Source organism: Oryzias latipes, chromosome 17, assembly GCF_002234675.1.
Source record: "Oryzias latipes chromosome 17, ASM223467v1".
Lineage (NCBI taxonomy): Eukaryota > Metazoa > Chordata > Actinopteri > Beloniformes > Adrianichthyidae > Oryzias > Oryzias latipes.
Window position 1 is genome coordinate 15,103,708 of NC_019875.2, and position 24,283 is coordinate 15,127,990.

The window sequence follows — 24,283 nt, forward strand, 5'->3', positions numbered from 1 at the left end:
TAAACAAATAAATGAAAAAATTAAAAGTTTAAAAAAGATGATCGTACCCAAACCTCCAAATAGGGGATTGGTATCTAAAAGTGCTGTGCTTTACATTGCTGAGAGTTAAAATGATATCATTATTTGAAGCATTAAGACGACAAATAAAACCATAAATAAAATGTCATAATAACACTTGGAGAGTATTAACTCTAGCACCAACAAACAAACTGCTTGCGCTGCACCACCTTTATTCAAAGACACTGAACATGATGGTAAAGGGTGTACAAAACCTTTAAATAACATTATTATTCCTTCAGGAATAGCATCCATGACTATTGCAAAGACTTTGGGGGTAATTGGAATATTATAAGTGGTTAAAAATTAAGCCAAGCTCAACAGAAAGGGAATAACCTTAATACCGGAGGTGATGCAAAAACTTTACCTTGCTAAACATTGTTATAATTTTTGTTGTAGTAATACAATAAAAAAAATGCTTTTGTACGATGGGCCAGAAGTGTCATAACACAACACTTTAGATTTTGCAACACAACACAAATAATACACTACAATTCCTCACAACAATTTAAAATTAACTCACAACACGAAACAATAACTCACAACACAATACTTTAACTCACAACACAACACTTTAACTCAAAACGGAAGTATATCTGCAATGGAAGTTGCTATGCTTTTATTCTGAAAATTCCACGGGGCTAAAACAATTGTATTGATAAACTTTTTTAATGCTTTAATTTTCCCTTTTATTCTGGTGTTTCCTCATAGATGGTGGACTACAAATATATTGATCTTTGTTAAGGTGAAGAAAGATATTCATAGTGTTGGAATATTTGTGTGTTTGGGGGCGTGGTAAGACAGTCATTTTTCTGATCATTCCAACACTACATGAATGCAGCCGTTCTCTTCCTATTGTAAATGGAGACACAGCAGCCAGGCGGCCGTGATATTCTTGGGTTTATCTGTATATAGGGGAAAACAACTGGCCAAGTAATATATTGAAAAGTAAATCAAGTTTGCACATATGTATTGTTACAGTCCACATTGACAACACTAAGATCAAAACAAAAAATTAAAAGTTAAAAAATAGTCTTTTATATAAGAATTAGGTTACAATGTTAAGAGTTTTGTGTTTTAAAAAATTAACATTAACATTTCATTATCATATTTAAAAAAGAAACGTTACAATGGCTAATAAAAATCAAATAACTTAAAAAAAATATTATCAGTGTGGTAGATCGGTTTCATGAACCTTAATAAATCTTTACTTAACTACATTCTTTTTTAAATAAATAGAGTCATAAAGTGTGAAGTGAAGTGATATATTTGATATTTGCATTTGGTAATTACACCCAAAACACTTTTTAACACGCATTGCTAAAAAAATAAAAAAAATAGAAAGACTCCGCCTACATTTCCCAGATATCCCCGCTGTTTGAATTAGTGTCCAAGGGGTTCATGGGATTTGAATGAATGATTTGAGAAGTTTCTACGATATTTTCGCCAGATATTGCTCATTTTGAACTACATTTCCCAAGTCTCAGAACGTTGACAGCATGGCTCGTCTTTAGCTAAAGTGAAGATTGGTTTTCTGCTGTATTTTGCAGGCAAACGCCGGTGTTTAAATTTTTTTAGATCGACGGCTCTTGGCTGCGCATGATTACGGTGAGTTCATTATTATTATTATTATTACCTCCAGAATGTAATATATGTTTACAAAATTGGATAATGTATAACCGATAGCCTAATGGTTAATTAAAAAAATACTTGTCTTATTTTGAACATTTACCAACATAAATGGAAAAAGGCAAACTCTGCCAGGGGAAACGTGGAATGGAGTCGTGGAGTCGTCACTCCAGCATTTTCGGAACTGCAGTGATTTTAATCCCACTTTCTTGTTCAAGACTCCTCATGTCATCCTTGGTTGAGCTCAGCATGGCGCAGGAGGAGGACGAACACAGCCTGGAGAGGAAATTCAGTGCCGCAGTTAAAGTGGTCGAAAGTTTGCCCGTGGAAGGTAGAGGGGGCTTCCTGAAATTGTTATTTATTTATTTCTTTGGAGGAGGAAGGTTGATGGAACTTAAAAAGACTAATTACATTCACAGACTGTGAAATCTGTGCTCAGTGAAGTGTAAACAGTCAACCTGATTGACCTACATGCAGAGCTGTCACTCTTGGCTGACCCCTCATTTATAAGAGCTGCCACAAGCCTGAAAGCTGCTTAAGTGAATTGTTTATCCTCATCGACTTTATCTTGTGTTTCACAAGATCAAGACCTGTAATTGAATATAAACATCAGAAAAAAAATCTACAATGATTTCTTTATTTTATATTTTTACAGCTTTTGACGCCTTAAACCTTTCCCGGTTTTCATATGTTGCCCTCTTTTCATTGCTTAGGTTCTTTCCAGCCTTCTGATGACATGATGTTAATGTTCTATAGTTACTACAAGCAGGCCACTGCGGGACCCTGCGATTCCCCCAGACCAATTGGCTTTTGGGACAGCAGCAGCAAAGCTAAATGGTATGCGTTGGCGTTATAGTGTCAAGGTGCTGCAGCCTTTTAGAATAAATGTGCAAAAATATTTGAGGACAAGCATAAAACATCATCTTTTGTTTTGCTTTGAACATGCTTTAACATCACTTTACTAGCGATTCTTTTAAATTGAGGACAAATATTACCTTTACGGAAAAACGTACCCTTTGGTCTTCACAGCTTCAGTCTTTCAGCAGTCATGGTTCTGTCAAGAGCTTAACCTTGACTCTTTGTTGCCAGGGATGCATGGAGCTCTCTGGGAAACATGACAAAGGAGGAAGCCATGAAGAATTACATTGAGGCCATCCAGCTGGTAAGGCCTTTCACACAAACTATGCACACAAAAGCTCACAGAAACAGTTTATTGTTAAAAAAGATTCCTCTTGTAATGAGAAAATTGACATACATGCTGTATTAAATAGATTAGACTATTTTCAGGGCTGCGAATATTATTTTGTCACAACTTTATCTTTTATACGTAACCAGATTTTGGAGACGATACCAATCTCAGATGAGGTGTCTGAACTGGTTCAGAAGCTCGGTAATTTCTACTCCGAGGTCGATGGTGAAGAAGTTGAAGAAAATGCGGTGGTCAGCAGACCTTTCACAAGGCCCTTTGCAGATCATAAAGGTAACTTATCTTACAAGGATTAAAGTGTATGAGCCAAAATGCTTCTTCTTCTTACTGTCCTTTACGCCTTGAGACGCTTAAGGTATCAACGAGATCTTTCCCTTTCTGACGGTTGCGGGCCAAGGTGTAGATGGTTCCCCCGGTGTGTCCAAATTCTTTTAGCTCGGCTGACAGAGAGCTGACATCACACAGCCTTGACGGACTCTAGTTTTCACTTCAAACCAGATGTCACTTCCTCCCACACAGCATCTGTAATTGTTATAAAAGTGTCTAATCAGTTGTGTCATGTGGGTCGGGACTCCATAAGCCCTCAAGATTCGACACAAGCTGTCTCTGTGTACTGTCAAAAGCATTTTCAAAAAAGCATTTTCAAAGTCAATGAAGTTAACGAAGAGCTCTTGCTGCCATTCAACACTCTATTCCAGTGGTCCTCAACCTTTTTGTCACCGCGGACCGGTACAACGCAAGACACGTTTACCGCGGACCGGTGGGGGTGGGGGTTGAGGTGCAACGCAAGACACGTTTACCGTGGACCGGGGGTGGAATTTTCTCTTTAGTAATAATAATAACAATAATAACAATGAACGTAAATCCACTGTGTAATCATGTGCAACTTTATTAGCAGTGTCCTCATAACGTCACACCAACAACAGAACATCACATGAGCAACATCGTTTCTACCGCGACACACTCTGGTTGCTATGGTAAGTGTGACAGATGTAACAGAGAGAATCCGGTCACTTTTCAAAATAAAACTTTTTTTCGAAAGAAAAAAAAAACACAATAAAATCGAAATTATTTTTTCTTTCTGTGCGTCCCGGTGCCAAGTGTCCCGCGGCCCGGTGGTTGGGGACCACTGCTCTATTCTATAAATTTTCTCAGAGCAAAAATCTGTTCTGTGCATCTCCTCCCTTTTCTAAAACCGGTTTGTTCCTTTCTAAGTGTTGCATTCACAGGTTCTGATAACCTACCGATGATTATTTTGGCCAGGATCTTGCTGGGGATGGACAGACGGATGATACAGCGCCAGTTGTTGAGTGTGCCCTTTTGTTGAATTTTGATAATTACACTTTTAGCACAATCCTTTGGTATGCTTGCTGATGTCCAAACGGTCTTGAATAATGGTTGCAATACTTCTGTGCCCATCTCTGGGTTGGTCTTGAACAGCTCTGCATTCAAATTGTCATGACCTGGTGCTTTATTGCTTTTCAGTGACTTGATGACTGAAACAATTTCCTCCTGTTCAAAATGTCATGAAAATGTTCGGCACAGCGTGCCTCTTGTTCTACTTCTGTTGTGAGAAGCTTGTCCTGTTTGTCTTTAATTGGTGAACTGACTATAAAGTGGTGTTTTCCACACACCTGTCGACTAATTCTGTACAGCTGGCCTTGTTCTCCTTGGGTTGTTGCACCTTCCGCCTCCTCAGCAAGCTCCTCAACATAGGCTCGATGGTCGGCGCGCACCATCCTCCTCACTGTCTTGTTGGCTTCTCTGTACTGCTGTTTGTATTTCGTTTGTAGTCTCGTAATCCATTCCTTGAACCCTTTTTCGGTTCTAAATCCAAGGCATTCGTTTTCTTTGGTACATTGTTCGTACATTCCAGAGTCATAATCTGGTCTTGGTTATGGTGCTCAAGACTTCCATCTTTTTGTCAGTGGCTTTCAAAGTCTGGCTTTCACCACTGTCAATCATACAAGCCTCTTGTTGGGACTCTGGAGGCCCATTGCACGTTAGAGTGGTTTTTGACCTCGTTGCTGTTTCCGTAACCGTAGTTTTCTAGGACCGGTTTGTCAGCCCTGTTCCAAACCCCCAACCTAGAGGGCCGGTGGACTGCTCTTAGTCTGGCCTCTACCGTTCGATCTGTCTGGCATGGGAGACCCTACCAGGAGTGCAAAGCTCCAGCCAGCATAGCTTTCCAGGTCATCAAGACACACAAGCCCCCCAACCACGACAAGCTGCCAGTCCATGGTCACCCATTACAGGTGGTCTCATATAGATGGGAGCCAAAATGCAGGACAATGCTTTTCAGATGGAAAGACATATGATCCAACTCTCAAAAAACACTTTAATGTTTCAAATGGTAAACCTTTTTCTCTATATCTTTCTATCAATAGAAGATCTGGTTGGTTGTGGTAGAAAAGAAACAATTCAAGGCAAGTGTTTGATGTTTTTTTTACCTAATAGATTAGCTGAGCTGCTCATTTCCTTTTTATTAGGCTAGGAAAGTTCCCTTATTATTGATTTGTGCTTCTGTCACAGTGCAAAAATTAAATTAAGCTTCCTAGATCAGTCTGTCACACGCTGTTCTTGAGAAGTTTGTGTTACTTTGTGCTAGGTCTGTTGTGTAGTTCGCCATCAGCAGAACCTAGGATTGCAGTGTGTCTTTGCTTTGTGTAGTTTTGTAGTGCGCAGTTTGTGACATATAACAGTGTTACAGTTAACACGGCGTCTCTACTGTACCGCTCAGGCTTTGGGGATCTGTGGGATGATATACAAAACGTCCAGGAGAAGGACACGGACAGCGTTGTGCCGAGTGTCAACAATGAGGAGGCAGAGGGAAGTAAAGAAAGTAGTCATGTGGAGCAGGACAGTGATTGGAGAATTGAGGATGATGGGGATGAAGACTTCAGTATGAGCAAAGAGGAGGAAATCATAGGTACAACAGTGATGTAGTGGTTAGAAGTCTTGTGATGTGATAGTTTCTAAACTTATTTAAGTTAAAATTTGTTTAACTTGTACTAGAATTTTTAGTTTCAAAATCTTTCTTGCGATTATTACTTAGAAAAGAAAAATTGGATTGAATTTATTAATTTCACTCTGACTTTATGAAATTACCAAAATGCAAATTTAGCATCTATCTACCCATAGATGATAAAAATGATCTCAGTTTTGTTCTGTAAATTAAGAGCACACCTTTCAACGATAAAGAAAAAAAATCTAGTAAATTAAAGGTAGCTTTTTACCTAAACGTATATATATATTTTTTAATTTTTGCTGTAGTTTTTCACATTTCCACACACTCCCAGATTCACAATATATCCAATCCAAACATGTTTTAACATATAGAAAGAGCAAATAAAAAAACTAACTTTTTCAAGCCATTATATTTTACTGTTTATTTTATTTTTTGCAGCTAGCTAGGTAAGAAGTATTTTTTAGGTAAAAAAAAAATTAAGATAAATTGTAATAATATTTAACAAAATGATTGAATATTAGTTTGCTTTTCTTGATCGATTTATATATGTGAGGAAAAAAAACATTAACATGTATAATAGGGATCCAATTGAGAGATCTTTTTTTACTATTAACTCCTCAGCCCTTTAAAACGAATACAAAACACAAACAAGCAAACAAAAACAAGTAAAAAAACTCATTCTACAGCCATCGTTTTTGCTTTTGTGTCTCTTAAGTGAGTCCAGATTGGAGTCCAGACCCTCGGCTTCTAATGGTAGACAACAAAGGATGGAGGTCTGGCACCAAAGGCTCCAGCAGTAGCGTGGCGCCCAGCTTGTCCTCAGTCACCAATGGGACGCACAGCTCTCTCAACAGTGAGGTGGAGGAGGAGGAACTCATCTGTTTTATAGAGCCTTGCGCACACTATGACCCTTACATGCAGTTTAACGGATGCTTAACCAGTAAGTTTATACACTAGTCAAACAAAAAGAAAATAATACATTTAATTTAGCAATAAGCTTGAATTATTGCAGTTTCAGTGTGATACTTTTGCATCTTTTTTTATTTTTACTTTTGCCATTGCTGCCCTCTAGCATCTCTTGGTGGGGGTCAAATAATTTTAGGACTGCATTAGTTTTTGCATGTAACTTTTTATTCTAAGTTGTAAATGCAGAATTTTGTGATGGATATTCAACTCCATAAAGTTTTCCAATAGTGAAAACAGTTGAAAATTTCTGCAAGTGTCTTCTATGTACCAATTTGTTTTTGTTTTTCATATCATTTTTGTTACCATACAGGTCACATCGGTGCTGCGTCCGACAGGAACCATCGATCCACAGACTCTGATAATGAGGAATTCTGTGACTCGATGGAGCATCTAGCAATGGAGGAGGTGTGATGTCATTCCCACTAGGTTTCCCCATGAAAGAAAGAGTAGCATTGGAGGCTTGTTTGTGTCCATTCAGAAGGCTAACACTCTGCTTTCCTGGTGCAGCGGCTGTCTTCATCCAGAGGACAGTCTCCTGGGTCGGGCGCCGCCACAGTGAAGCCAAATGATCTCTGGTTCGAGAGCAACACGACCCTAAAGGGTGCAGAGGAGGAAGTGCTGATTCTGTTTAGTCCAAGCAAACACAGCAACTCTTTGTCGAGAAGAGAAAAAGGTATGTTTTTAAAAGCTTTCTAATGCGAATGAGAAGTGCTTCCGGGGATTCAAACGTCACACCCCTGGCTTTCATTCCAGCTTTGCTGTCACCAATGTCTCTGTGCAAGAGCAGGGATGCTGCGTGTTGTCGTGAGCTGCATCCTGTCAGAGCTTCAAGGGAAAACTTCAATGAGCAAATAGCAGTGGCTCTGCTGAGGTTGCAGCGTGACATGGCCAGCGCGCTGCACAGGCTACACACTCTGGAGGAGTTGGCTCGGTCACAGGTGAAGGAACAGACTGTCAGTTTTGCAAATGAGATTGAAGGCATTTTACTTTTGACACAGGCTAAAAGAGTACACAAATCTGATCTCACTCTGCATATTTTTTTCTCAAGCAAATCTGTCAAAAGGCATCATTGTTGATACAGTAATTATATATTTTTCCAATTTTTTTTTCCATTTCACGTTGCAGTCAAGGTCACCCTCACCAAGGCTGAAAGACTTTCAACTGGTTACACGAAATATCTTGGTAACTTGGTAACTTATTTCAACAAATGTAACACTTCCTTATAATATTATTGTCTTACTTTGTAAAACATGTTTTGGTTTTTACTAAGGCCTTATGACCCCTGACATATATACATTCATGAAAGATGGTTGGAAAAACAATAATGTCATGTTTTTTAAGAAGTTTAAGATAATATGGTAATTTTGTTCTGTTGATTCCTATGATAGAGAAAGTTGTAAGGAAGGGATTGGAGATGCATCTGAGAGAGTGAAAATGACATTTAAAGAGACAGTCTCTTAACAGCTCAAGGGTGTTTTTTTTTGTAATATTCCTCTTTTCCCTTTTTCCTATTCTTTTATAGTTATAGTAGTTTTCACTCCCTGCTAGTTCCAGTTTTTTTCTTTCTTCTTGGAGCTATAATGTATATTCATTACAATCTTGTGTCGTTTCTCTTAAATTGCAGTTTTTGAGGCCATCCTGGTGGCCGTTTGATATCTCTCCTCTCGCAGCCTTTCTGACTGTGTTCTGGCCTTTAGTTTCCCATTGGCTCATCAAGCTTTATTTCCAGCGTAGGAGAAGGCAAGTGGAACTTTCTGAATCGGACTTTATCTACATTTTGTTGTCATCAGTAAATGCCTTTTCATTTTTTGCTGCCACTGAATTTTCGTTTTCTCCTCACAGGAAAATCTCATGAAGTGTGTGACAGCGTGAAGATGCATTTTCTTTTCTCTGTGGCTTTCCCGAGCCTCGACCACAGATGGAATGCAATCAGGCTGAAACAGGAAAGCCTCATAGATAAAGAGATACCAAGAAGGCAAAAGAAAAGAAAGAGATGGAAACATTATGAAGCAATTTAACATAATGATGAAGTATTTTTTCAAAGAATGCATAAATATTGCAGTTGACAACTCGTATATCTTATATGTAAGTTTAGATTACAGCTTTGAGAACATGATATTTATACAATTCAAAAAATCAATCAAGTAAAGACTCCTCATTATAAATTATCTTGAGAGGCTAGGAGGTTACTAGAAGTTATTTATGTGAAACTAAGTTTTCTGTTTATTATTTAAATCTTTTTTTAACCATATTTTCTGATGACATTGTCTTACTTAATTCAGGGTACTTTTTATTGACCAAAACAAAAAGGATTTTCTTATTATTTATTATAAATTTACTGCCTGTCATGTTTAAAGGTTAGATTGTTTAGTACAAGTAATAAAAGATTGTACTTTATCTTAGGTCATGTCTGCAAAATTCAGGGCCTCCAAGGAATGACTTATCTCAAATACAGGACATGTATCCTGAAAGATTTTAGATAGGGCTAAAGATCTAATACGAAAGATATAAGCTAAATAAAGTTGTGGCAAAAGAGATCTTATTTAAACAACCCATATATATAGACAAATATTAATGTAGTTAAAGAGGCTGCAAACGCATATAGTAAGTAGCAGCTTATCTTTGTATGGTTTGGTGCTTGGTGTTTTTTGTTCGGCCCCTTAAAACTTTTTGAAGAAAATATACATCAAACCATTTCAGTTCCAAAATGACCTTAATGTAGCATCTACTTAGAAGCAAAAACGTGTGAAAGGGATTTTATTTTAATAGCTGGAAAAAAATTCATGCGTAAAGTTATAGGAAAAGGAGAAAGAGAAACACCATAGTTTAAACTGTGAAAAATATTGTACATTTTTACACAAGCTGACATGTATCCAAGCAATGTAGGCATTATGATATCAAGCATATGTAGTGATGCAATAAAATGTTTATGAAAAAAATGTTTTATTGTCTTTGATTTTAGCTTGGAAGTTTGGAATAGCTAAACATATTTTATGTCCTATTTATTTAAGGACAAAACGGACAAAAGTAATAAGTCAACAGAAAGAAGTTACATTGCTGAAAATTGAGACGTATATTTAGATGAAATATAGAAAAATAAATTAAATGTTAAAAAAATGCATTTTGAAATGAGAATCTGAAAAGGTTTTTTTTTAAGTGGCGCTATTGACGTCATATCCGGTTTCATGCTCGCTCTGTCGGCTCTGTGCGCAGAAGTTACTGATGGGCTAGCAATGTCTGCGCTACGGTTAGATTCGTGAGTGTAGAAACAGCCGAACGTTAAGTCTCGGGAATAGGAATTAACACAACAGCGCTGTTGTTTCTGTATCAGTGACAGCTAGATAATGTTTTCCTTGACTATGTCGGTGCAGCCACAGGTAAGAAAATTGAGGTAAACTAGCATTAGCAGGGTTGTTTTGGTTCTGACCCCTTTCACTTTAGCATTACCTCCTGTTTGCTAGGTTAGCCCCGGCTTCTTTGGGGTAATGTTTTAAACTACAATGTATGCCTTTGCGGGTCATGTTTTTACTATTTGCTTAAAAAAGCAACTATGTTTTTTGTTGATTATAGAGTATTATTGGGCTTAATGTCAGACTTTTAAGTGGCTCATTTAAGTAACTAATAAGTAACCACTTAATCATTCTTATAAAAACTCAGCAAACAGTCCTCGTTAACCGTTTTTTTTTTTTGTTGTTTTTTTTGTTATCACAGGTGACTCTGCCTCTCAGCCACCTCATCAACATCCTCCACCCCCTGAAGAGCTCGTTTGGAAGCAGCAGCAGCGCCACTAGCAAGTCGAGAAAACGAAAAGAGCAAGACTCGGACCAGCATTGTCCAGAGGTATTATTAGAGTTATCTTGCAGCCATAAATGTACATAAATATCCGGGGGTTTACCTGCTGTCACACTTTTAAATTCTAGCCCAGTGACTATAACTTCTGAAACTTTTACAACTCTGACTGTATATATGCTTGATCCACTATAATGTACAGACTACATGGACCCTACGGGAGCTCGGCTTTCCAGACCTGGGTAAACAGCAACTGGAAGAGATGGTGAAAAGTGTTTTACCACTCATAAGCCCAGATGTTGTGTCCCCTCAACTTGATCGTCAGACATTATGGAAGACTTCGTACCTCTCCTCACACTCCTTTTCCCACAATAAGTACGGTGAGTGAAAACGTTCCTTTTTTTTTTTAAAGTGACTTTTTTTTTTTTTTTTTAAGATCAATTTACCTTTTTCACAGTCTCTGTTAGCAGACATATTTTTGTCAGCAAAGATTTTCCAACATTTAACTTAAAAGCTATACCTGATTTTCTTCCAGGCTTCTCATGGGGTGCCATTCCCAATTCAGCATCTCCCCTCTCAAGTAGGCACCTTTCACCTCTCCAGACTGTTTGCACAGAGCTGAAGTACTTGCCAGGTAAATGTAGATTCACAGCATGCATTTGCAGTTTATTAAACTCTTCTATTTATTTTTATTAAAATTAAATATGTATGTTTTTGTTTCTAATATACGTCGGAGTTTTAGGGCCACTTTAAAAAAAAATTATTTTTTTTTAAACACGACTTTTACTTTTATTTTTTTTTGGGTGGCCCTAAAACTCAGTCGTACTAATATGATCATTGATATTACAAAGACATAATACAACTCAATCATTAACCATTTTTGCACTTGAGTGTTGTAGATTTAAAACAGTTGACACATAATTGACTTATATAAGCACTTTGTGTTTGGCTTTCGTAGGAAAACTGCTATTTGATTAATTTGATATGTACACATTTGTTAGATTTTTTTTTGCCAGTTACAGAAAAAAAAACTTTGACTTAAACACTAAGCAAATACTTGCAAGAAGCTATCTGTTTGATACAAAAAAGTTTTTCTTTCCCTTGTATGAATTTTTTTACTGTTATTTTATGTATTAGTTTGTAAAACTTCTGGGTTCAAATCTGTTAATGTTTCCCGTTTTTTTTTTTAGTGTTTGCTCAGACGAGAGGCTTTAAGACTCTAAAGAGTAAAACCAGACGTGTGCAGTCAGTGCTTGAACGCCCCGTGGGCCCTGAAGCATTCACACCATCTTTTATGAAGGTAAATAACTAAAGATATATACATATGCATTCATTAACAAATTCTCCTATTAAACACATGAATGCTGGTAATGTTTTTAAAAACACTGAGGCAAAGGGTCACAAAAAGGTTAAACATAAGATATTTTTTATTTTAATTAATTGTCTGCACCATCTCTCTAAGCCTTAAAGACCCTCCCCAATCATCTTTCAAGCTTTTTTAAAAGCGTTCGCAGTCGTCTTTTTTTTATTATAAGTACATGCAGTATTTAGCCCAATTTTTTTTAAACTGTTATTTACCAGGACATAGTTTCTGCAGAGCAGCAGGAGTTCATTAGAAACTCACTTCTGAAGTTTGGGTGGGACTGTTGTCATGGAGCAACTCCCACCCCCCTTCCCCTCCCCGTTACTGAGCAGGAAGCTTGTGGCCCAGCCAGCATATTTTCTAAGCCACATATTAGCTCTTTTTCAAATGGTATTTTTTCATCTGCTCATGATATTAAACAATTTGAATGAAGAAATGCAATTTTAATCCTAATTTACTTAACATATGTCCTCCATCATGATAAAATGCCACTAGAACATGTTAAAAACATCAAAAACACAATTTTCATCAAAGTGGATATTTAAGGAAAACAAGAAAAATCCGCTCTTTAGCTAAGTGTTTAAAGAATACAGATGTGTTAATGAAAATGTTACTTTACCTTATGTGACTTTCCTGATACTATATCCAATATTGATGGTAGATTATTAGTGTACTCCTATAAAATGGCTCTTATAGAGATAAAGGAACCACTTTGGTAATAATGCTCGTCACGATGAGGGTTGCATATTTGATTCTGACTTTTCTCAGTTCAGCTGTTTTTTATGGTTGAGCTAATTTCCTTTAAACATTTTTTCTTCCTCCTTGTGATCTTCACCTTTAGGGTGTTTTGAAAGTGAAAAAGAGAGGAGAGCCGTAGTGTTTGACAACTGAAAATTAAATGTTGCAAAAGAAGCTTTAGAGGGAAAAAAATGCAATCATTATTTCTGACTATTTCCTGAAACTGGCATCAAATTTATGGTCCTCTTTAATTAGCAATTTCTCCATTTATGTTTCGAAATGACCAAAGACCTAAAAGAGAACCAACACACTTGAAGGTGTGAAACTGAGAAGACTTAGGGGGAAACAACAAACTTTCAGCTGATTTAGTGAAAGAACAAAAATAATCAAATATAGGCAACAATAAAAGTCGCAAAGAGGGGAAAGAGATGTTTCAATTATAAAAGGTTTCAGTCATAAAAATGAATCAAACTCAACATTGTAGTCTAACATTATTCTGTATATCAAATGGTAGACATTTAAATGTGATCAATTTTATTCTATTGAAGTGTTCTATTTTCTGCTTCATTAGAAAAGTGGGATTTGTAAATGTTCAGCTGCTTAGTCAAGTGGAAGGCCATTCTTTAACTCAGTTCTTGGAGTTTTATCCGTGTTACCTCACCTTTAGATTCTGACATGATTCTGTAAGCACTGCTGAGCATCTTTTCTCGTCAGGGTTTCCTTACGCGCGACAAAGGGATTGAAGTTGAAAGTCTTGACGGCTTGTTAAAGAACAAGAACGTACCGGACGGACAGCAGGATGCTTTTAAGAGAGGCTTCGCTGAGGGGTTCCTGAAAGCTCAGGCTCTGACGCAGCGCACTCAAGGTAGGTTTTTCTTTTCTACAAACATTAATAAATCTCTCCACCATGTATTTGATAATTTTGCATTAAATGCTATGCGATGGTTCAGACTCTTTAAGGAGAACCCGCATAATCTTGCTCATACTGCTTCTGGTTGGACTCTACGGCATCTCCAAGACTCCTTTCATATCAGGTAAAGGCCAGCGTTGATACATTTACTAACTTGCACACTAATTATTAATTTATGAAAAACTGATTATAACAATTATTAATAGTACCTGACATTTATCAAAGCTGCATGGATCTCCAAATTCAGTCTTTGAGTGTCTCTTGAACGGGCATGCTTCTGAGTGTTTGTGATTTCGAACTTTAATCTAACCATTTTGGGTAGTGCGGTTCCGAACCACATCAGGATTGGACTCAGCGGTGGACCCAGTGCAGATGAAAAACGTGACGTTTGAGCACGTGAAAGGGGTTGAAGAAGCTAAGAATGAGCTGCTGGAGGTGGTGGACTTCCTGAAGAATCCACAGAAGTTTACAGCTCTCGGAGGGAAGCTGCCAAAAGGTGTTTTCTTTTGTTTTTTTGTCTTCAGGGTGAATCAGATTCTTGCTTTGGCATCTGTTTATTCATTGCTGCCCATCTTTTCTTTAGGTGTTCTTCTGGTTGGCCCTCCAGGAACTGGAAAGACTCTGCTGGCCAGAGCGGTGGCAGGAGAGGCAGATGTTCCGTTTTATTACGCCTCAGGGTCTGAGTTTGATGAGATGTTTGTTGGAGTGGGCGCCAGTCGTATCCGAAACCTTTTCAGTGGGTATTCTTTTTTCATGTTTCCCATTTGGAATTAAATTATGATTTATATTTGATTTCAGTCCTTGTGCCTCTGCTTTCTATTTCTCAGGAGAAGCTAAAGCCAATGCACCCTGTGTAATCTTCATTGATGAGCTGGACAGTGTGGGGGGCAAAAGGATAGAGTCCCCCATGCACCCCTATTCCAGACAGACTATCAACCAGTTACTCGCTGAGATGGATGGGTAATCTCTTCATTGGTTTGTCACACATCAACATGTTTGGGGTCGACGTCTGCTTTGAATTATGAGTTAAACTGACCTGTTCGGATGGTTTAGAACCGCTCAGACGCTGTCAAATATCAAGTTTTAGAAAGGTTACATTTTGCCAGTTTCAATGTCAATCAACCTGTGATTTAAAAAATGGAAGCTGGATGCACCCACAAGATATTTTGTTAGGTTTTTAAGTCTAAAGAATGCTTGGAATAACTGTTTATAAAAGGATCACACCTAAAAACCATCTGGCTCAACATTTGAAGGAGAAATAGAAACAATGTTCTTGCAGAAATGACAGCAATCTGTGAGGAAGCGATGTTTTAACATGAGTTTTTCTTTTTCTCACTTAAATTTTTTTATTTTTTATTTCAATGTCTTTTACTAGTAATGAATTTGAAATTTACACATTCATGATGGTTATACTTTGGGAAAGCTTAAAAAATTACCCATAAAACTGTGTAATTGTGACCTTGAACAAAAAAAACATGAAGCCTGTATCACATTGTCAATAAATGTAGAGCCTATGTATTCCAAAAAATGCTGAGGGTTTTTGTATAGTCAACACCAGATTATGTTTAGTAACTCATTTTTTTATGAATTAAGATTATTATCTTAAATATGTATAAAAAAATCCTGATCATTTTTAACAATGAATCCGTGGAGATTTTCTAGATAATTTTTAACGTCTGGATGTGAATTGTCATTCAATGACATGTCTACTGCACAATGAAAAGTTGTTTTTCACTGTTTGATGTCGTTGTTGATCTAGAAATGTATTTTTATCTTCACAAAATCAGCCAAGAAGAACATTGGGACACCAAAACCCTGACCTGTATTGTCGCTTCTTAGGTTTAAAACCAATGAGGGAGTAATCATCATTGGAGCAACCAACTTCCCAGAGGCTCTGGACAAGTACGTTTACTTGATTGTAGAGTGAACATTAAGATGTCAGTTTCTCATCATGTGAGGCTCTTTTTATGCTCAGCACAGTGCCATGTCCTGGCTTTTTCTCGCTCTGACAGAGTCTCTGTGTTTCATTCCTGGGTCTGTTTGTTTTAGCGCCCTGATCCGCCCAGGACGCTTCGACATGCAGGTGACTGTTCCTAAACCTGACGTGAGAGGACGCACCGAGATTCTCAACTGGTACTTGAAGAAGATTAAAGTTGATCCAGGTGTGACATCAACATTTTGTTCTCCGTCTCAGATGTATCATTATAGTATAAAGGCCTAATCAATATTATTGCATATAGAGTCCTTATCTGGGACAGCTTGATCGTTAGTTTTAATTTACAATCTAATCAAACAATTGCTGTCCTCTCCGTCTTCAGCTATTGAGGCCAATATCATTGCTCGAGGCACTGTGGGCTTCTCTGGCGCTGACCTGGAAAATCTGGTTAACCAAGCTGCCCTGAAGGCAGCAGTTGATGGCAAAGACATGGTCACCATGAAGGAACTGGAGTTTGCCAAGGATAAAATCCTCATGGGTTGGTGCCCAGTCTGTTTTGAATCCATCTGTAGAGAGAGATTATTGTTCTTATTTTTGTTCTTTTAAATCTAACTCTCCAACCCCCAAAGGCCCTGAGAGGAGGAGTGCCGAAATCGACGAGAAGAACAAGATCATAACAGCATACCATGAATCGGGTCACGCAATCGTCGCTTACTACACCAAAGACGCCATGCCGATCAACAAGGCCACCATCATGCCCAGAGGCCCCAGTCTGGGACATGTAAGATAACCTACATTGAATTCATCATAGTCTACTTTATTTGTTCATTTTGAGTCCTCTTGTGTTGAGCATTTTCTATCCTTGTCCTTTCAGGTGTCCATGCTTCCTGAGAATGACAGGTGGAGTGAGACTCGGTCTCAGCTTCTTGCTCAGATGGACGTCAGTATGGGCGGCCGTGTGGCAGAAGAGATGATTTTTGGTCACGAGAACATCACGACAGGTCAATAATCGTAAAATCATGTTTTTACTCATGATGTAGAAAATACATCTGAAGATTCACATGTTTTCTTTGCAGGAGCATCAAGTGACTTTGACAGTGCAACCAAGATTGCTAAGATGATGGTGACCAGATTTGGAATGTGTGAAAAGGTAGGCTGAAGCAGAGCTTCGTTTAAAAGATTGGATTTTGAAGATTTAGCTGAGAACCGGCGTTTCCTCCTTCGCCCAGCTTGGTGTGATGACCTACACAGACATGACCGAGCAAAGCCCAGAGACGCAAGCAGCTGTGGAGCAGGAAGTCAGGATCTTATTGAAGGTCTGTCTTACCTTTGAATAGACCTAATCAAGAGAAAATTGTGGCCTTTTGTAATTCATTCACTCTTCCTTTTGAAGGAGTCATATGATCGTGCCAAAACCCTGCTGAAAACCCACACCAAGGAGCACAAGAACCTGGCAGACGCGCTGCTCATGTATGAGACTCTGGACGCCAAAGAGATTCAGTTGGTTCTGGAGGGCAAAGCCCTGGAGACCAGATGAAATGTGCAGCGAGGGAGGGGAGGGGAGGGGGTGCAGATTTAAAGATTGACTCAGGCCAACATCCACTGGGTTTCTTCACTCTGTCACTTTAATGGAATCTATGGAAGCCCTAACTTTACTGTCCAATTGAAACCATTTTCAAAAAAGGTTGAACACTGAAACCTTTGATTTGTTTTCATCTGGAAACTAAAACTGAAAAACCTCTCTAGCGTGTGATGTTCTCACCATCACGTCCACCATAATTTGAAATGATGGGATCAGTTGTCTTCTTTTGTCCTGACAAAGTTGCAGGTTGTGAGCATCATGTTGCTTAGGTCACTTTATTATATTTTAAAGGAATTCAAACATGAATGTAAACAGAAACCTCCGATAGAAATGCATCATCTGAGTAGACCTTTGTTTTGAGAACACCCTGCTTTATACTGAAGGAAATCGTAGTTTAACTGTGAGCTGGAGGTTTGGATGTCTTCCTGCAAACATCTTCATATCTGCTGTGATCTAATATTCTATTTCAGGTAGTGTGCTGGAATCGACTTGTTTTTTTGTTTTTTTTTTACCTTCATTTTTGGAGCCAGTTGGCTGAGAGAGTCCTTCTTTAATATTTTGCTTCCCCCCCTCACTGCTTGTCCTTGTTGACCGTTTTTAAAGGCCTTCAAGGGGAATGTACAATAAGTGTAACATTAAACTAGGATGTAAAGTACAAAGTTTTAGCACTTGGAGCAAGTGTATGACAACAACAATGCCTTTGTGCACTTTGTGTTTCAGCTGTACAGATAAAAATAAAAAGCAGCTCAGCCTCAGACGACATGCACTAAACACAAGCTTTGTTGCTTAAATGGTGAAAAGGTTTTAAGAAGGTAAAACCCTCTGCATTATGTTGACGTTTTAAATGCGTGGAACAAAGATAAAACCAAAATTGTGTCAGCTGTTCCCTCATAATGCTGTGGTGCTGCATATGCATCTGTTCTTGACACAAAAAGTATCAGCATTTGTTTATGAATTGTGTTGAAGTGGGATTGATTTTTCAGCTTTTAGACTTTACAGTCTCTGTTTATCTTCATTGCAACCTATTTTATCTATGTAGAGATGACTGGGATGTGATCATAAGATTGTAAATAAATGTAAAGACGCGCTTGTATTCATGAAATGCTCTGAATGTGATTCAGCTGTTGGAATTTCCCAAAATTGTAGTTATGATTGTTGTGTGCAACTGAAATAAAGTGAAATTTAAAAAAATAAAAGTATGGTTATTTCCAGAAAACAACAGTCCAACACTTATAGAAAGTCACATGGAAGAAATAGAATGCTAAAACTGGGAAAGGGGCCACACAATATCTGGCCCAATCTTGGTCCACATCTGCAGTTTTCTTTGGCTGTGTTGCTGCCTCAACACAGTCACATTTCCAGCTGCCATATATCAAGTTTGTGTTTTCTTTAGGCGTCACATTCATACTTGGCTCTTAAAAACACTTACAGTAATCCGTGTTGCAGCCAGCTTGTGACATTTAGGCCATATTCAGCGAGAACAACAGACGTTCTGAGAACCTAGTCAGATGAAAATAGTGTTTTTAACATGTCGTTGTGGCATTATTCTTATGATGCAAGACATAAATGAAGAACATTGATTTTGTATTTTTTTATTCAAATTGTGAGTCAGGAACAGACAAAAAATGCTGTTGAAAAGAGCATATTTGTGATGTCACATATACAATAAGCGAGCAACAAACACCCCAGCTCCGCTTCATTCTGATGCCTGTCTTTTCCCTGTTTAAGCTGGGATCTGGCTAAAAACTGTATGGCTGGAAAGCTCCAACAGAGCAGAGAGAGCTTTCAGCACTGGGGAGGGGAAGTGGGGGGTGGGGTTGCTCCACACCAACTGTTTAACCTACAACTCAGAGGCATATTTTTAATGAACTTCTGCTACTCTGCAGGAACTATGTTTGAGATTTTGGTTAAAAAACTGCATAATCCTAGTCAAAAGACCACAGGGAACACTTTTAAAATCAAAAGATGATTGAAGTCAGACTTTAAGATTGGCAATCCAAAACCTCCAGCTCACAGTTAAACTATGATTGCCTTCAGTATAAAGCAGGGTGTTCTCAAAACAAAGGTCTACTCAGATGATGCTTTTCTATATGAGGTTTATGTTCACATCTATGACACCAGATGCAGGAAACGAGCCTCCAGCATCCCCATTCACCCCCTCTGTTCTCCCTGCTCCCCTCAGGAAGGAGGCTGCGGAGCATGAAGAGCAGGACCACCAGACTGAGAACCAGTTTCTTTCCAGAGGCAGTCAGACTGCTGAACTCGAGAAGATCATTGTAACCCCCCACCCCCACGGACAACTTGCTAAATCTCAGTGCAATAATCATGGGACTCTCTAATACTGTAAAATACTCTCCACTGTTCAATTTTGTAATATATTCTCTACTCTGCATTACTCAATAGTAATCATACTATATTATATTGATAATTACTTATTCCTGTCTTCTCACTGTAAACGGCTGGCCCGTGACCACAGACGCTAATTTAATTTTATCACTGTGATAAAAGGACAATAAAGATTCCTGATTCCTGAAGTGTTAACTCTACAACAATTTTTAGACATATTATATCACCCAGAGATAAAGGTATTCCTCTAACATACGGGTCAAATGTAATGGCATTGGAAACCATAGAGATTTGGTGTAGAGATTAGGTATAGAAGTTCCATTCTTTTCATCTTCTGTTCCCGCTTTGTCCTGTAAGGGTCAAGGAGGTTACTGAAGTCTATGCTAGCTACTTAAGGGCAAATGCAGGATGGGCAAGGTGTACCCTGGACAGTTCTTTGTGTTTTTCATGCATGTTTTTGTAAAGGAGGCCTAGCAAGGTCAAATATGCTGCTTGACTCCCCCTCTTTCACCTTTTATTGATTTTGGAATTTTTTACAGATATACAATTTACTTAAATTCTGTCTGGAGAAGCCCAATTTATATTTAATTATCTAGGAGAGAGATCGGTTCACTTCACCTTCCAACAGATCTTTTTGTTATGCTTGAGATAATATAATTTTTAAGATAATAAGATAATATAATATTTTTTTAAATGTAGTGGGCCTGTGTACTCTTTTTTACTGATTGGACCATGAGTCTGGAATAAATTCTATCTATCTATCTATCTATCTATCTATCTATCTATCTATCTATCTATCTATCTATCTATCTATCTATCTATCTATCTATCTATCTATCTATCTATCTATCTATCTATCTATCTATCTATCTATCTATCTATCTATCTATCTATCTATCTATCTATCTATCTATCTATCTATCTATCTATCTATCTATCTATCTATCTATCTATCTATCTATAAGGAATACTTTTGTAGGAAAAAGTCGGTAAAATATTGAGAATAAATAGATTAATTAAATATGCAGCAAGTTTATTTACTTATCGATTGGCAAAAAAAATAAGGATAATTATTCGGTTTTTAAGTATCGGTGTAAAATCCAATATTAGGTTTACATTTCGCTTTTTTATTTTGTTTTGTCTTCTCCGTTCTCGTGAACCTCGTGATGTCACACGTTGACGTCAGGGCGGAAGTTGCGCGAGCTTGTCCCGTCATAGGAGCCGTTAGCTGCCCGCTGCTCTAAAACAAGTCAGACAATTCCGTCTTAAAGCCTTCTTCAGGTGGAACTCGTACTTTGGATTTAAGGATATGGATGAGGACGTGCTTACTACTTTGAAACTGTTGATAATTGGCGAAAGTGGAGTTGGGAAATCCAGGTCTGTGTCTGTTTTGGAGTGAACTGTCAAGCTAGCTTGTTGCTAATGTTGACATTCGCGTTGTTTTTTTTTTTTTACTGGTTACCCAGCTGCTAACTAGTCATGCAGGGTTTTATTCCCCCAGCAGATCATATAAGTAACCACTGCTATAAACTTACCATGTGTTTCTTTAAAGACACATTAAACCTTAAACAAACAGTTGAGAAACTTTGTGATGATGATGTTGTGTTGGTGGTGAAGTTCTAAACGCTAAAATTGTGATGCTATTCTTAAGACAGCAAAACAAGTTGTTGTTATTGCGGGATTTTGTGATCCCTCTGGCAGGAGGTTACTTAAACTTTTTTATCAACAAAACCAAAGTTGTTCGGTGTCGTCTACTGGATGTCATGTCAGGAATTCTATTTGTTTCCCTTCAACAGCCTCCTCTTGAGATTCACAGAGGACACCTTTGATCCAGAGCAGTCTGCAACAATAGGTTCGACTCTTAAACCATTTTAATATCAAAGAGATGGACAGAAAAATTTGTTTTATTTCAAGAATATAACTTTTGAGTCGTTTTTGTTTTTTTCTGGTGATTCATCAGGTGTTGATTTCAAAGTAAAGACCCTCGCAATCGAAGGAAACAAAGCCAAACTTGCCATTTGGGTACGTATTCACACCTCATCCCAACGAAATGAACACTGAAAGAAAAACATTGTGAAATAAGAGTTCTGACCACTAGATGGCGACATTGCAAAGCAAACATTCCAAGGCAAAACTGAAAACAGCCTTTCCAAAGAGAAGAAAAGCTACAAAAAAAGTCATCAGTAAAGAAAAGTTGGCCTTTGATGAGGCTTTGGAATTATAAACTAGTTTTGATTGTCTCTACTTTTGCAGGATACTGCTGGACAGGAACGGTTTCGCACCCTGACACCCAGCTACTACCGTGGTGCACAGGGTGTCATACTTGGTAAACTCCTGATATTTATAGATACTCTTTTGCTAACTTCCTTCCTTTCCTTTTTACCATAACATTTCAGCTTAATGTCTAAGAATAAATTTAAGTATCTATTAGTAAGTTGGTTAATTTATATTGTTGGTATAAATAGAAGTATTATCTTAAAAAAAAAACAACCCTTGTAACTGGATATTTTTTTCCAGTATATGATGTTTCTAGGCGCGATTCATTTACCAAGCTTGAAAACTGGCTGAATGAGTTGGAAACCTACACAACACGCAACGACATCGTAAAAATGCTGGTTGGAAACAAAATTGATAAGGTGAGACCCCGCCCAAATTTGCATGTTTCTTGCAACTTTAATTCCCCCACACTGCACCTTACATATTAATTAAACGCTGTTTATGAACTGATCTGTTCTCAGGATGATCGGGAGGTGGACAGAAATGAAGGGCTGAAATTTGCCAGGAAACACTCGATGCTTTTTATCGGTGAGTACAGAATCAGCCAAGTTTTGTTGTTTCAGAGAAGCAAAGCAACATAGAAAAAGGCAAAGCTACCATCCTGCGCTAAATCGACTAAATCTAATTTAACAGAAGCAGAGTTAAAGCCCAACATTCAGTTTTGTTTTGATCTCTGTTGGTGGCGCTCTGCTAAAAGGTCCTGCCAATCTGCAAAAAGATAATAAATCTGAGAAAATTCATAAAATCCAGGTTTGTGCTCGTTTATGATTCTCTCTTTGCTCTCTGGAGAATAAGGTCAATGCTTCCAAGGAGTTTCACAATTAAAGGGTTCCACAAAGAACCAAATGCAATGATTTAGGTTTGATTTAATGGCAGCTTCATGTTTTTCAGGACTACAAATAACTGTAAATTTGGTTGGTTTTGATCTCCTAATTTTCTAAATTATTTGATGAATTGTGTTTTTTTTTTCTTTTTTGGAAACGTCTATTTTAGGTTTTGCCTTTTGGTGCCAAACCAAAACAAAATGTTTCTGTGCTTAAAGAGTCACTCTGATGAAAATGCTGTGTTCGGTCTTTTTAACATGTTCATCATTTTTATGATGATATAAGACAAATGTTACGAAATTTCAGCTTAAATTTGCCTTTCTGAGAATTTTTTTATTCAAAAATCAGGAACAGACAAAAAAAAATGTTGTTTGAAAAAGGACATTTGTTTTGTAGAAAACACTCATTGACTTTACAGTTCGAGTGCGACGTCACCCATATTTTAAGATTCAAGTCTATGCTTTTTTTTTTTTTTTTTTTTTTAAATACTGTTTTTAAAGATTTAAATTTAGTGTAAATTTTTTTATTTTTCTTCTTCTTGTGCTCAGAGGCCAGCGCAAAGACCAAAGACGGGGTCCAGTGTGCTTTTGAGGAGCTAGTGGAGAAGATCCTCCAGACTCCGGGGCTCTGGGAGAGCGAAGGCCCGGGTCACAGGGTCCAGCTGGGAAGCCCGGATCAGGCCGGCGGCAGAGCGTGCGGAGGATACTGCTCTATACCCTGAAACTGGACAAAAAAAACACCCCGAAAAATGCACCAACTTTGTTTGAACGAGCACAGACCACATGAAAAGGAAAGAGTGTTGTTTCAAACTTTGCAGTTTGCACAATTACTTCATCGCTCATTCTTCGCTAAATCTATTTAAATGATAAATGAAAAGCAATCATGCAGGATTTGCCTGTTATTTGGGGCAGATTAGTGTTTTAAAATCAACCACAATTGGGGGTGGGCAGCTCTGTCATGTCTCTTCATGTATGAGTTTATATCCTTACGCGCCAGTGTTTCAATTCAAAAAGACATCCGGATACTTGCATAGTGCCTCTAGCAGATGTGTAGTTGTCTCATAAATGTATTCTAATCAATATTTCATTTGCAGTGAAGAAGCTTGTTCCTTGTTTATGCTAAACATTTACACTACACAAGAGTCTGAAGCGTTGCTTAATAACCTCTGGCACTGAGGCAGAGGAGGGTTGCCAGGCATTTAACACCAGAGGAAGGGTTTTCGACACTGTGATTGCTTTCAAAGATGACATTTTAAAGCTGACCCCAGTTACTTGATTGTTTCATGTTTCAAAACCATCTGTTGCATGTGTCATCTGGACCGTGGCACTACAATGTTTACAGCATCAAGGAAAACCTTTGCCCAGTTTCAGCTCCGGCAAAAGCAGTCCATCAGGGCTTGTTTTTCTGCTTTAAGTATACATGTTCATCCTATTTGTCTCACATTCTCTGAGACCATTCCGAAGGATGCTTTTCGTTATTGTATCATAGTTATTATACAGTTCCTAATTGCATCTGTTTTCATGTTTAAAAAAAAAAAGATGTTTGCTCCTTTTTTCCTTTTTGTTTTTGCTTCAGAAAAATACAGTAAACATGTCATTAAAACTGCCTTAATGAGGGGAGGGAAATGTGCTGGTGTTATGGTCAGTTATGTTGAGATTGTTTTGAAAAAAATAAAAGAATAAAAACCTGAA

The 24,283-nt window shown here is 37.9% G+C and overlaps 3 protein-coding genes across 5 annotated transcripts; all 3 read left to right on the forward strand.

Moving 5' to 3' along the window:
- Positions 1-591: 591 nt before the first annotated feature.
- On the forward strand, positions 592-9,766 carry LOC101168491 (acyl-CoA-binding domain-containing protein 5). 2 transcript variants are annotated; one of them, XM_020710880.2, is made up of 13 exons: positions 592-1,665; positions 1,905-2,017; positions 2,400-2,523; positions 2,776-2,848; positions 3,022-3,166; positions 5,634-5,822; positions 6,577-6,801; positions 7,138-7,232; positions 7,335-7,500; positions 7,581-7,765; positions 7,953-8,009; positions 8,452-8,567; positions 8,670-9,766. In XM_020710880.2, exons 2-13 carry the CDS (start codon positions 1,912-1,914, stop codon positions 8,680-8,682), a joined length of 1,494 nt encoding a protein of 497 aa, XP_020566539.1. In that variant the 5' UTR covers positions 592-1,665; positions 1,905-1,911; the 3' UTR covers positions 8,683-9,766. The 2 variants fall into 2 exon arrangements, with proteins under 2 accessions (XP_020566539.1, XP_011484724.1); XM_011486422.3 differs by lacking the exon at positions 5,634-5,822 and having other exon boundaries at positions 601-1,665.
- A 238-nt stretch (positions 9,767-10,004) lies between these two features.
- Positions 10,005-18,341, forward strand: LOC101170791 (ATP-dependent zinc metalloprotease YME1L1). 2 transcript variants are annotated; one of them, XM_004078914.4, is made up of 18 exons: positions 10,005-10,204; positions 10,539-10,667; positions 10,819-10,996; positions 11,152-11,250; positions 11,807-11,916; positions 13,432-13,582; positions 13,668-13,751; positions 13,950-14,123; positions 14,211-14,363; positions 14,455-14,587; positions 15,467-15,529; positions 15,677-15,789; positions 15,946-16,101; positions 16,193-16,344; positions 16,438-16,564; positions 16,640-16,713; positions 16,793-16,879; positions 16,957-18,341. In XM_004078914.4, exons 1-18 carry the CDS (start codon positions 10,172-10,174, stop codon positions 17,098-17,100), a joined length of 2,160 nt encoding a protein of 719 aa, XP_004078962.1. In that variant the 5' UTR covers positions 10,005-10,171; the 3' UTR covers positions 17,101-18,341. The 2 variants fall into 2 exon arrangements, with proteins under 2 accessions (XP_004078962.1, XP_020566537.1); XM_020710878.2 differs by having other exon boundaries at positions 13,971-14,123.
- Positions 18,342-20,668: 2,327 nt separating this feature from the next.
- LOC101171031 (ras-related protein Rab-18-B) lies at positions 20,669-24,283 on the forward strand. Its single transcript, XM_004078915.4, has 7 exons — positions 20,669-20,868; positions 21,288-21,343; positions 21,452-21,513; positions 21,745-21,817; positions 22,009-22,127; positions 22,230-22,296; positions 23,141-24,283. The coding sequence occupies exons 1-7, from the start codon at positions 20,801-20,803 to the stop codon at positions 23,311-23,313; spliced, it is 618 nt and encodes a 205-aa protein (XP_004078963.1). The 5' UTR covers positions 20,669-20,800; the 3' UTR covers positions 23,314-24,283.

Coding starts and splice junctions, on each gene's coding strand:
- LOC101168491 (XM_020710880.2), top strand. CDS start 1,912: ATGTCATCCTTGGTTGAGCTCAGCATGGCGCAGGAGGAGGACGAACAC. Junction 2,849..3,021: donor ACATTGAGGCCATCCAGCTG/GTAAGGCCTTTC, acceptor ATACGTAACCAG/ATTTTGGAGACGATACCAAT. Junction 8,010..8,451: donor TGGTTACACGAAATATCTTG/GTAACTTGGTAA, acceptor CTTAAATTGCAG/TTTTTGAGGCCATCCTGGTG.
- LOC101170791 (XM_004078914.4), top strand. CDS start 10,172: ATGTTTTCCTTGACTATGTCGGTGCAGCCACAG. Junction 10,997..11,151: donor CTTTTCCCACAATAAGTACG/GTGAGTGAAAAC, acceptor ATTTTCTTCCAG/GCTTCTCATGGGGTGCCATT. Junction 14,588..15,466: donor TTACTCGCTGAGATGGATGG/GTAATCTCTTCA, acceptor GTCGCTTCTTAG/GTTTAAAACCAATGAGGGAG.
- LOC101171031 (XM_004078915.4), top strand. CDS start 20,801: ATGGATGAGGACGTGCTTACTACTTTGAAACTGTTGATAATTGGCGAA. Junction 21,514..21,744: donor AAGCCAAACTTGCCATTTGG/GTACGTATTCAC, acceptor CTACTTTTGCAG/GATACTGCTGGACAGGAACG. Junction 21,818..22,008: donor TGCACAGGGTGTCATACTTG/GTAAACTCCTGA, acceptor ATTTTTTTCCAG/TATATGATGTTTCTAGGCGC.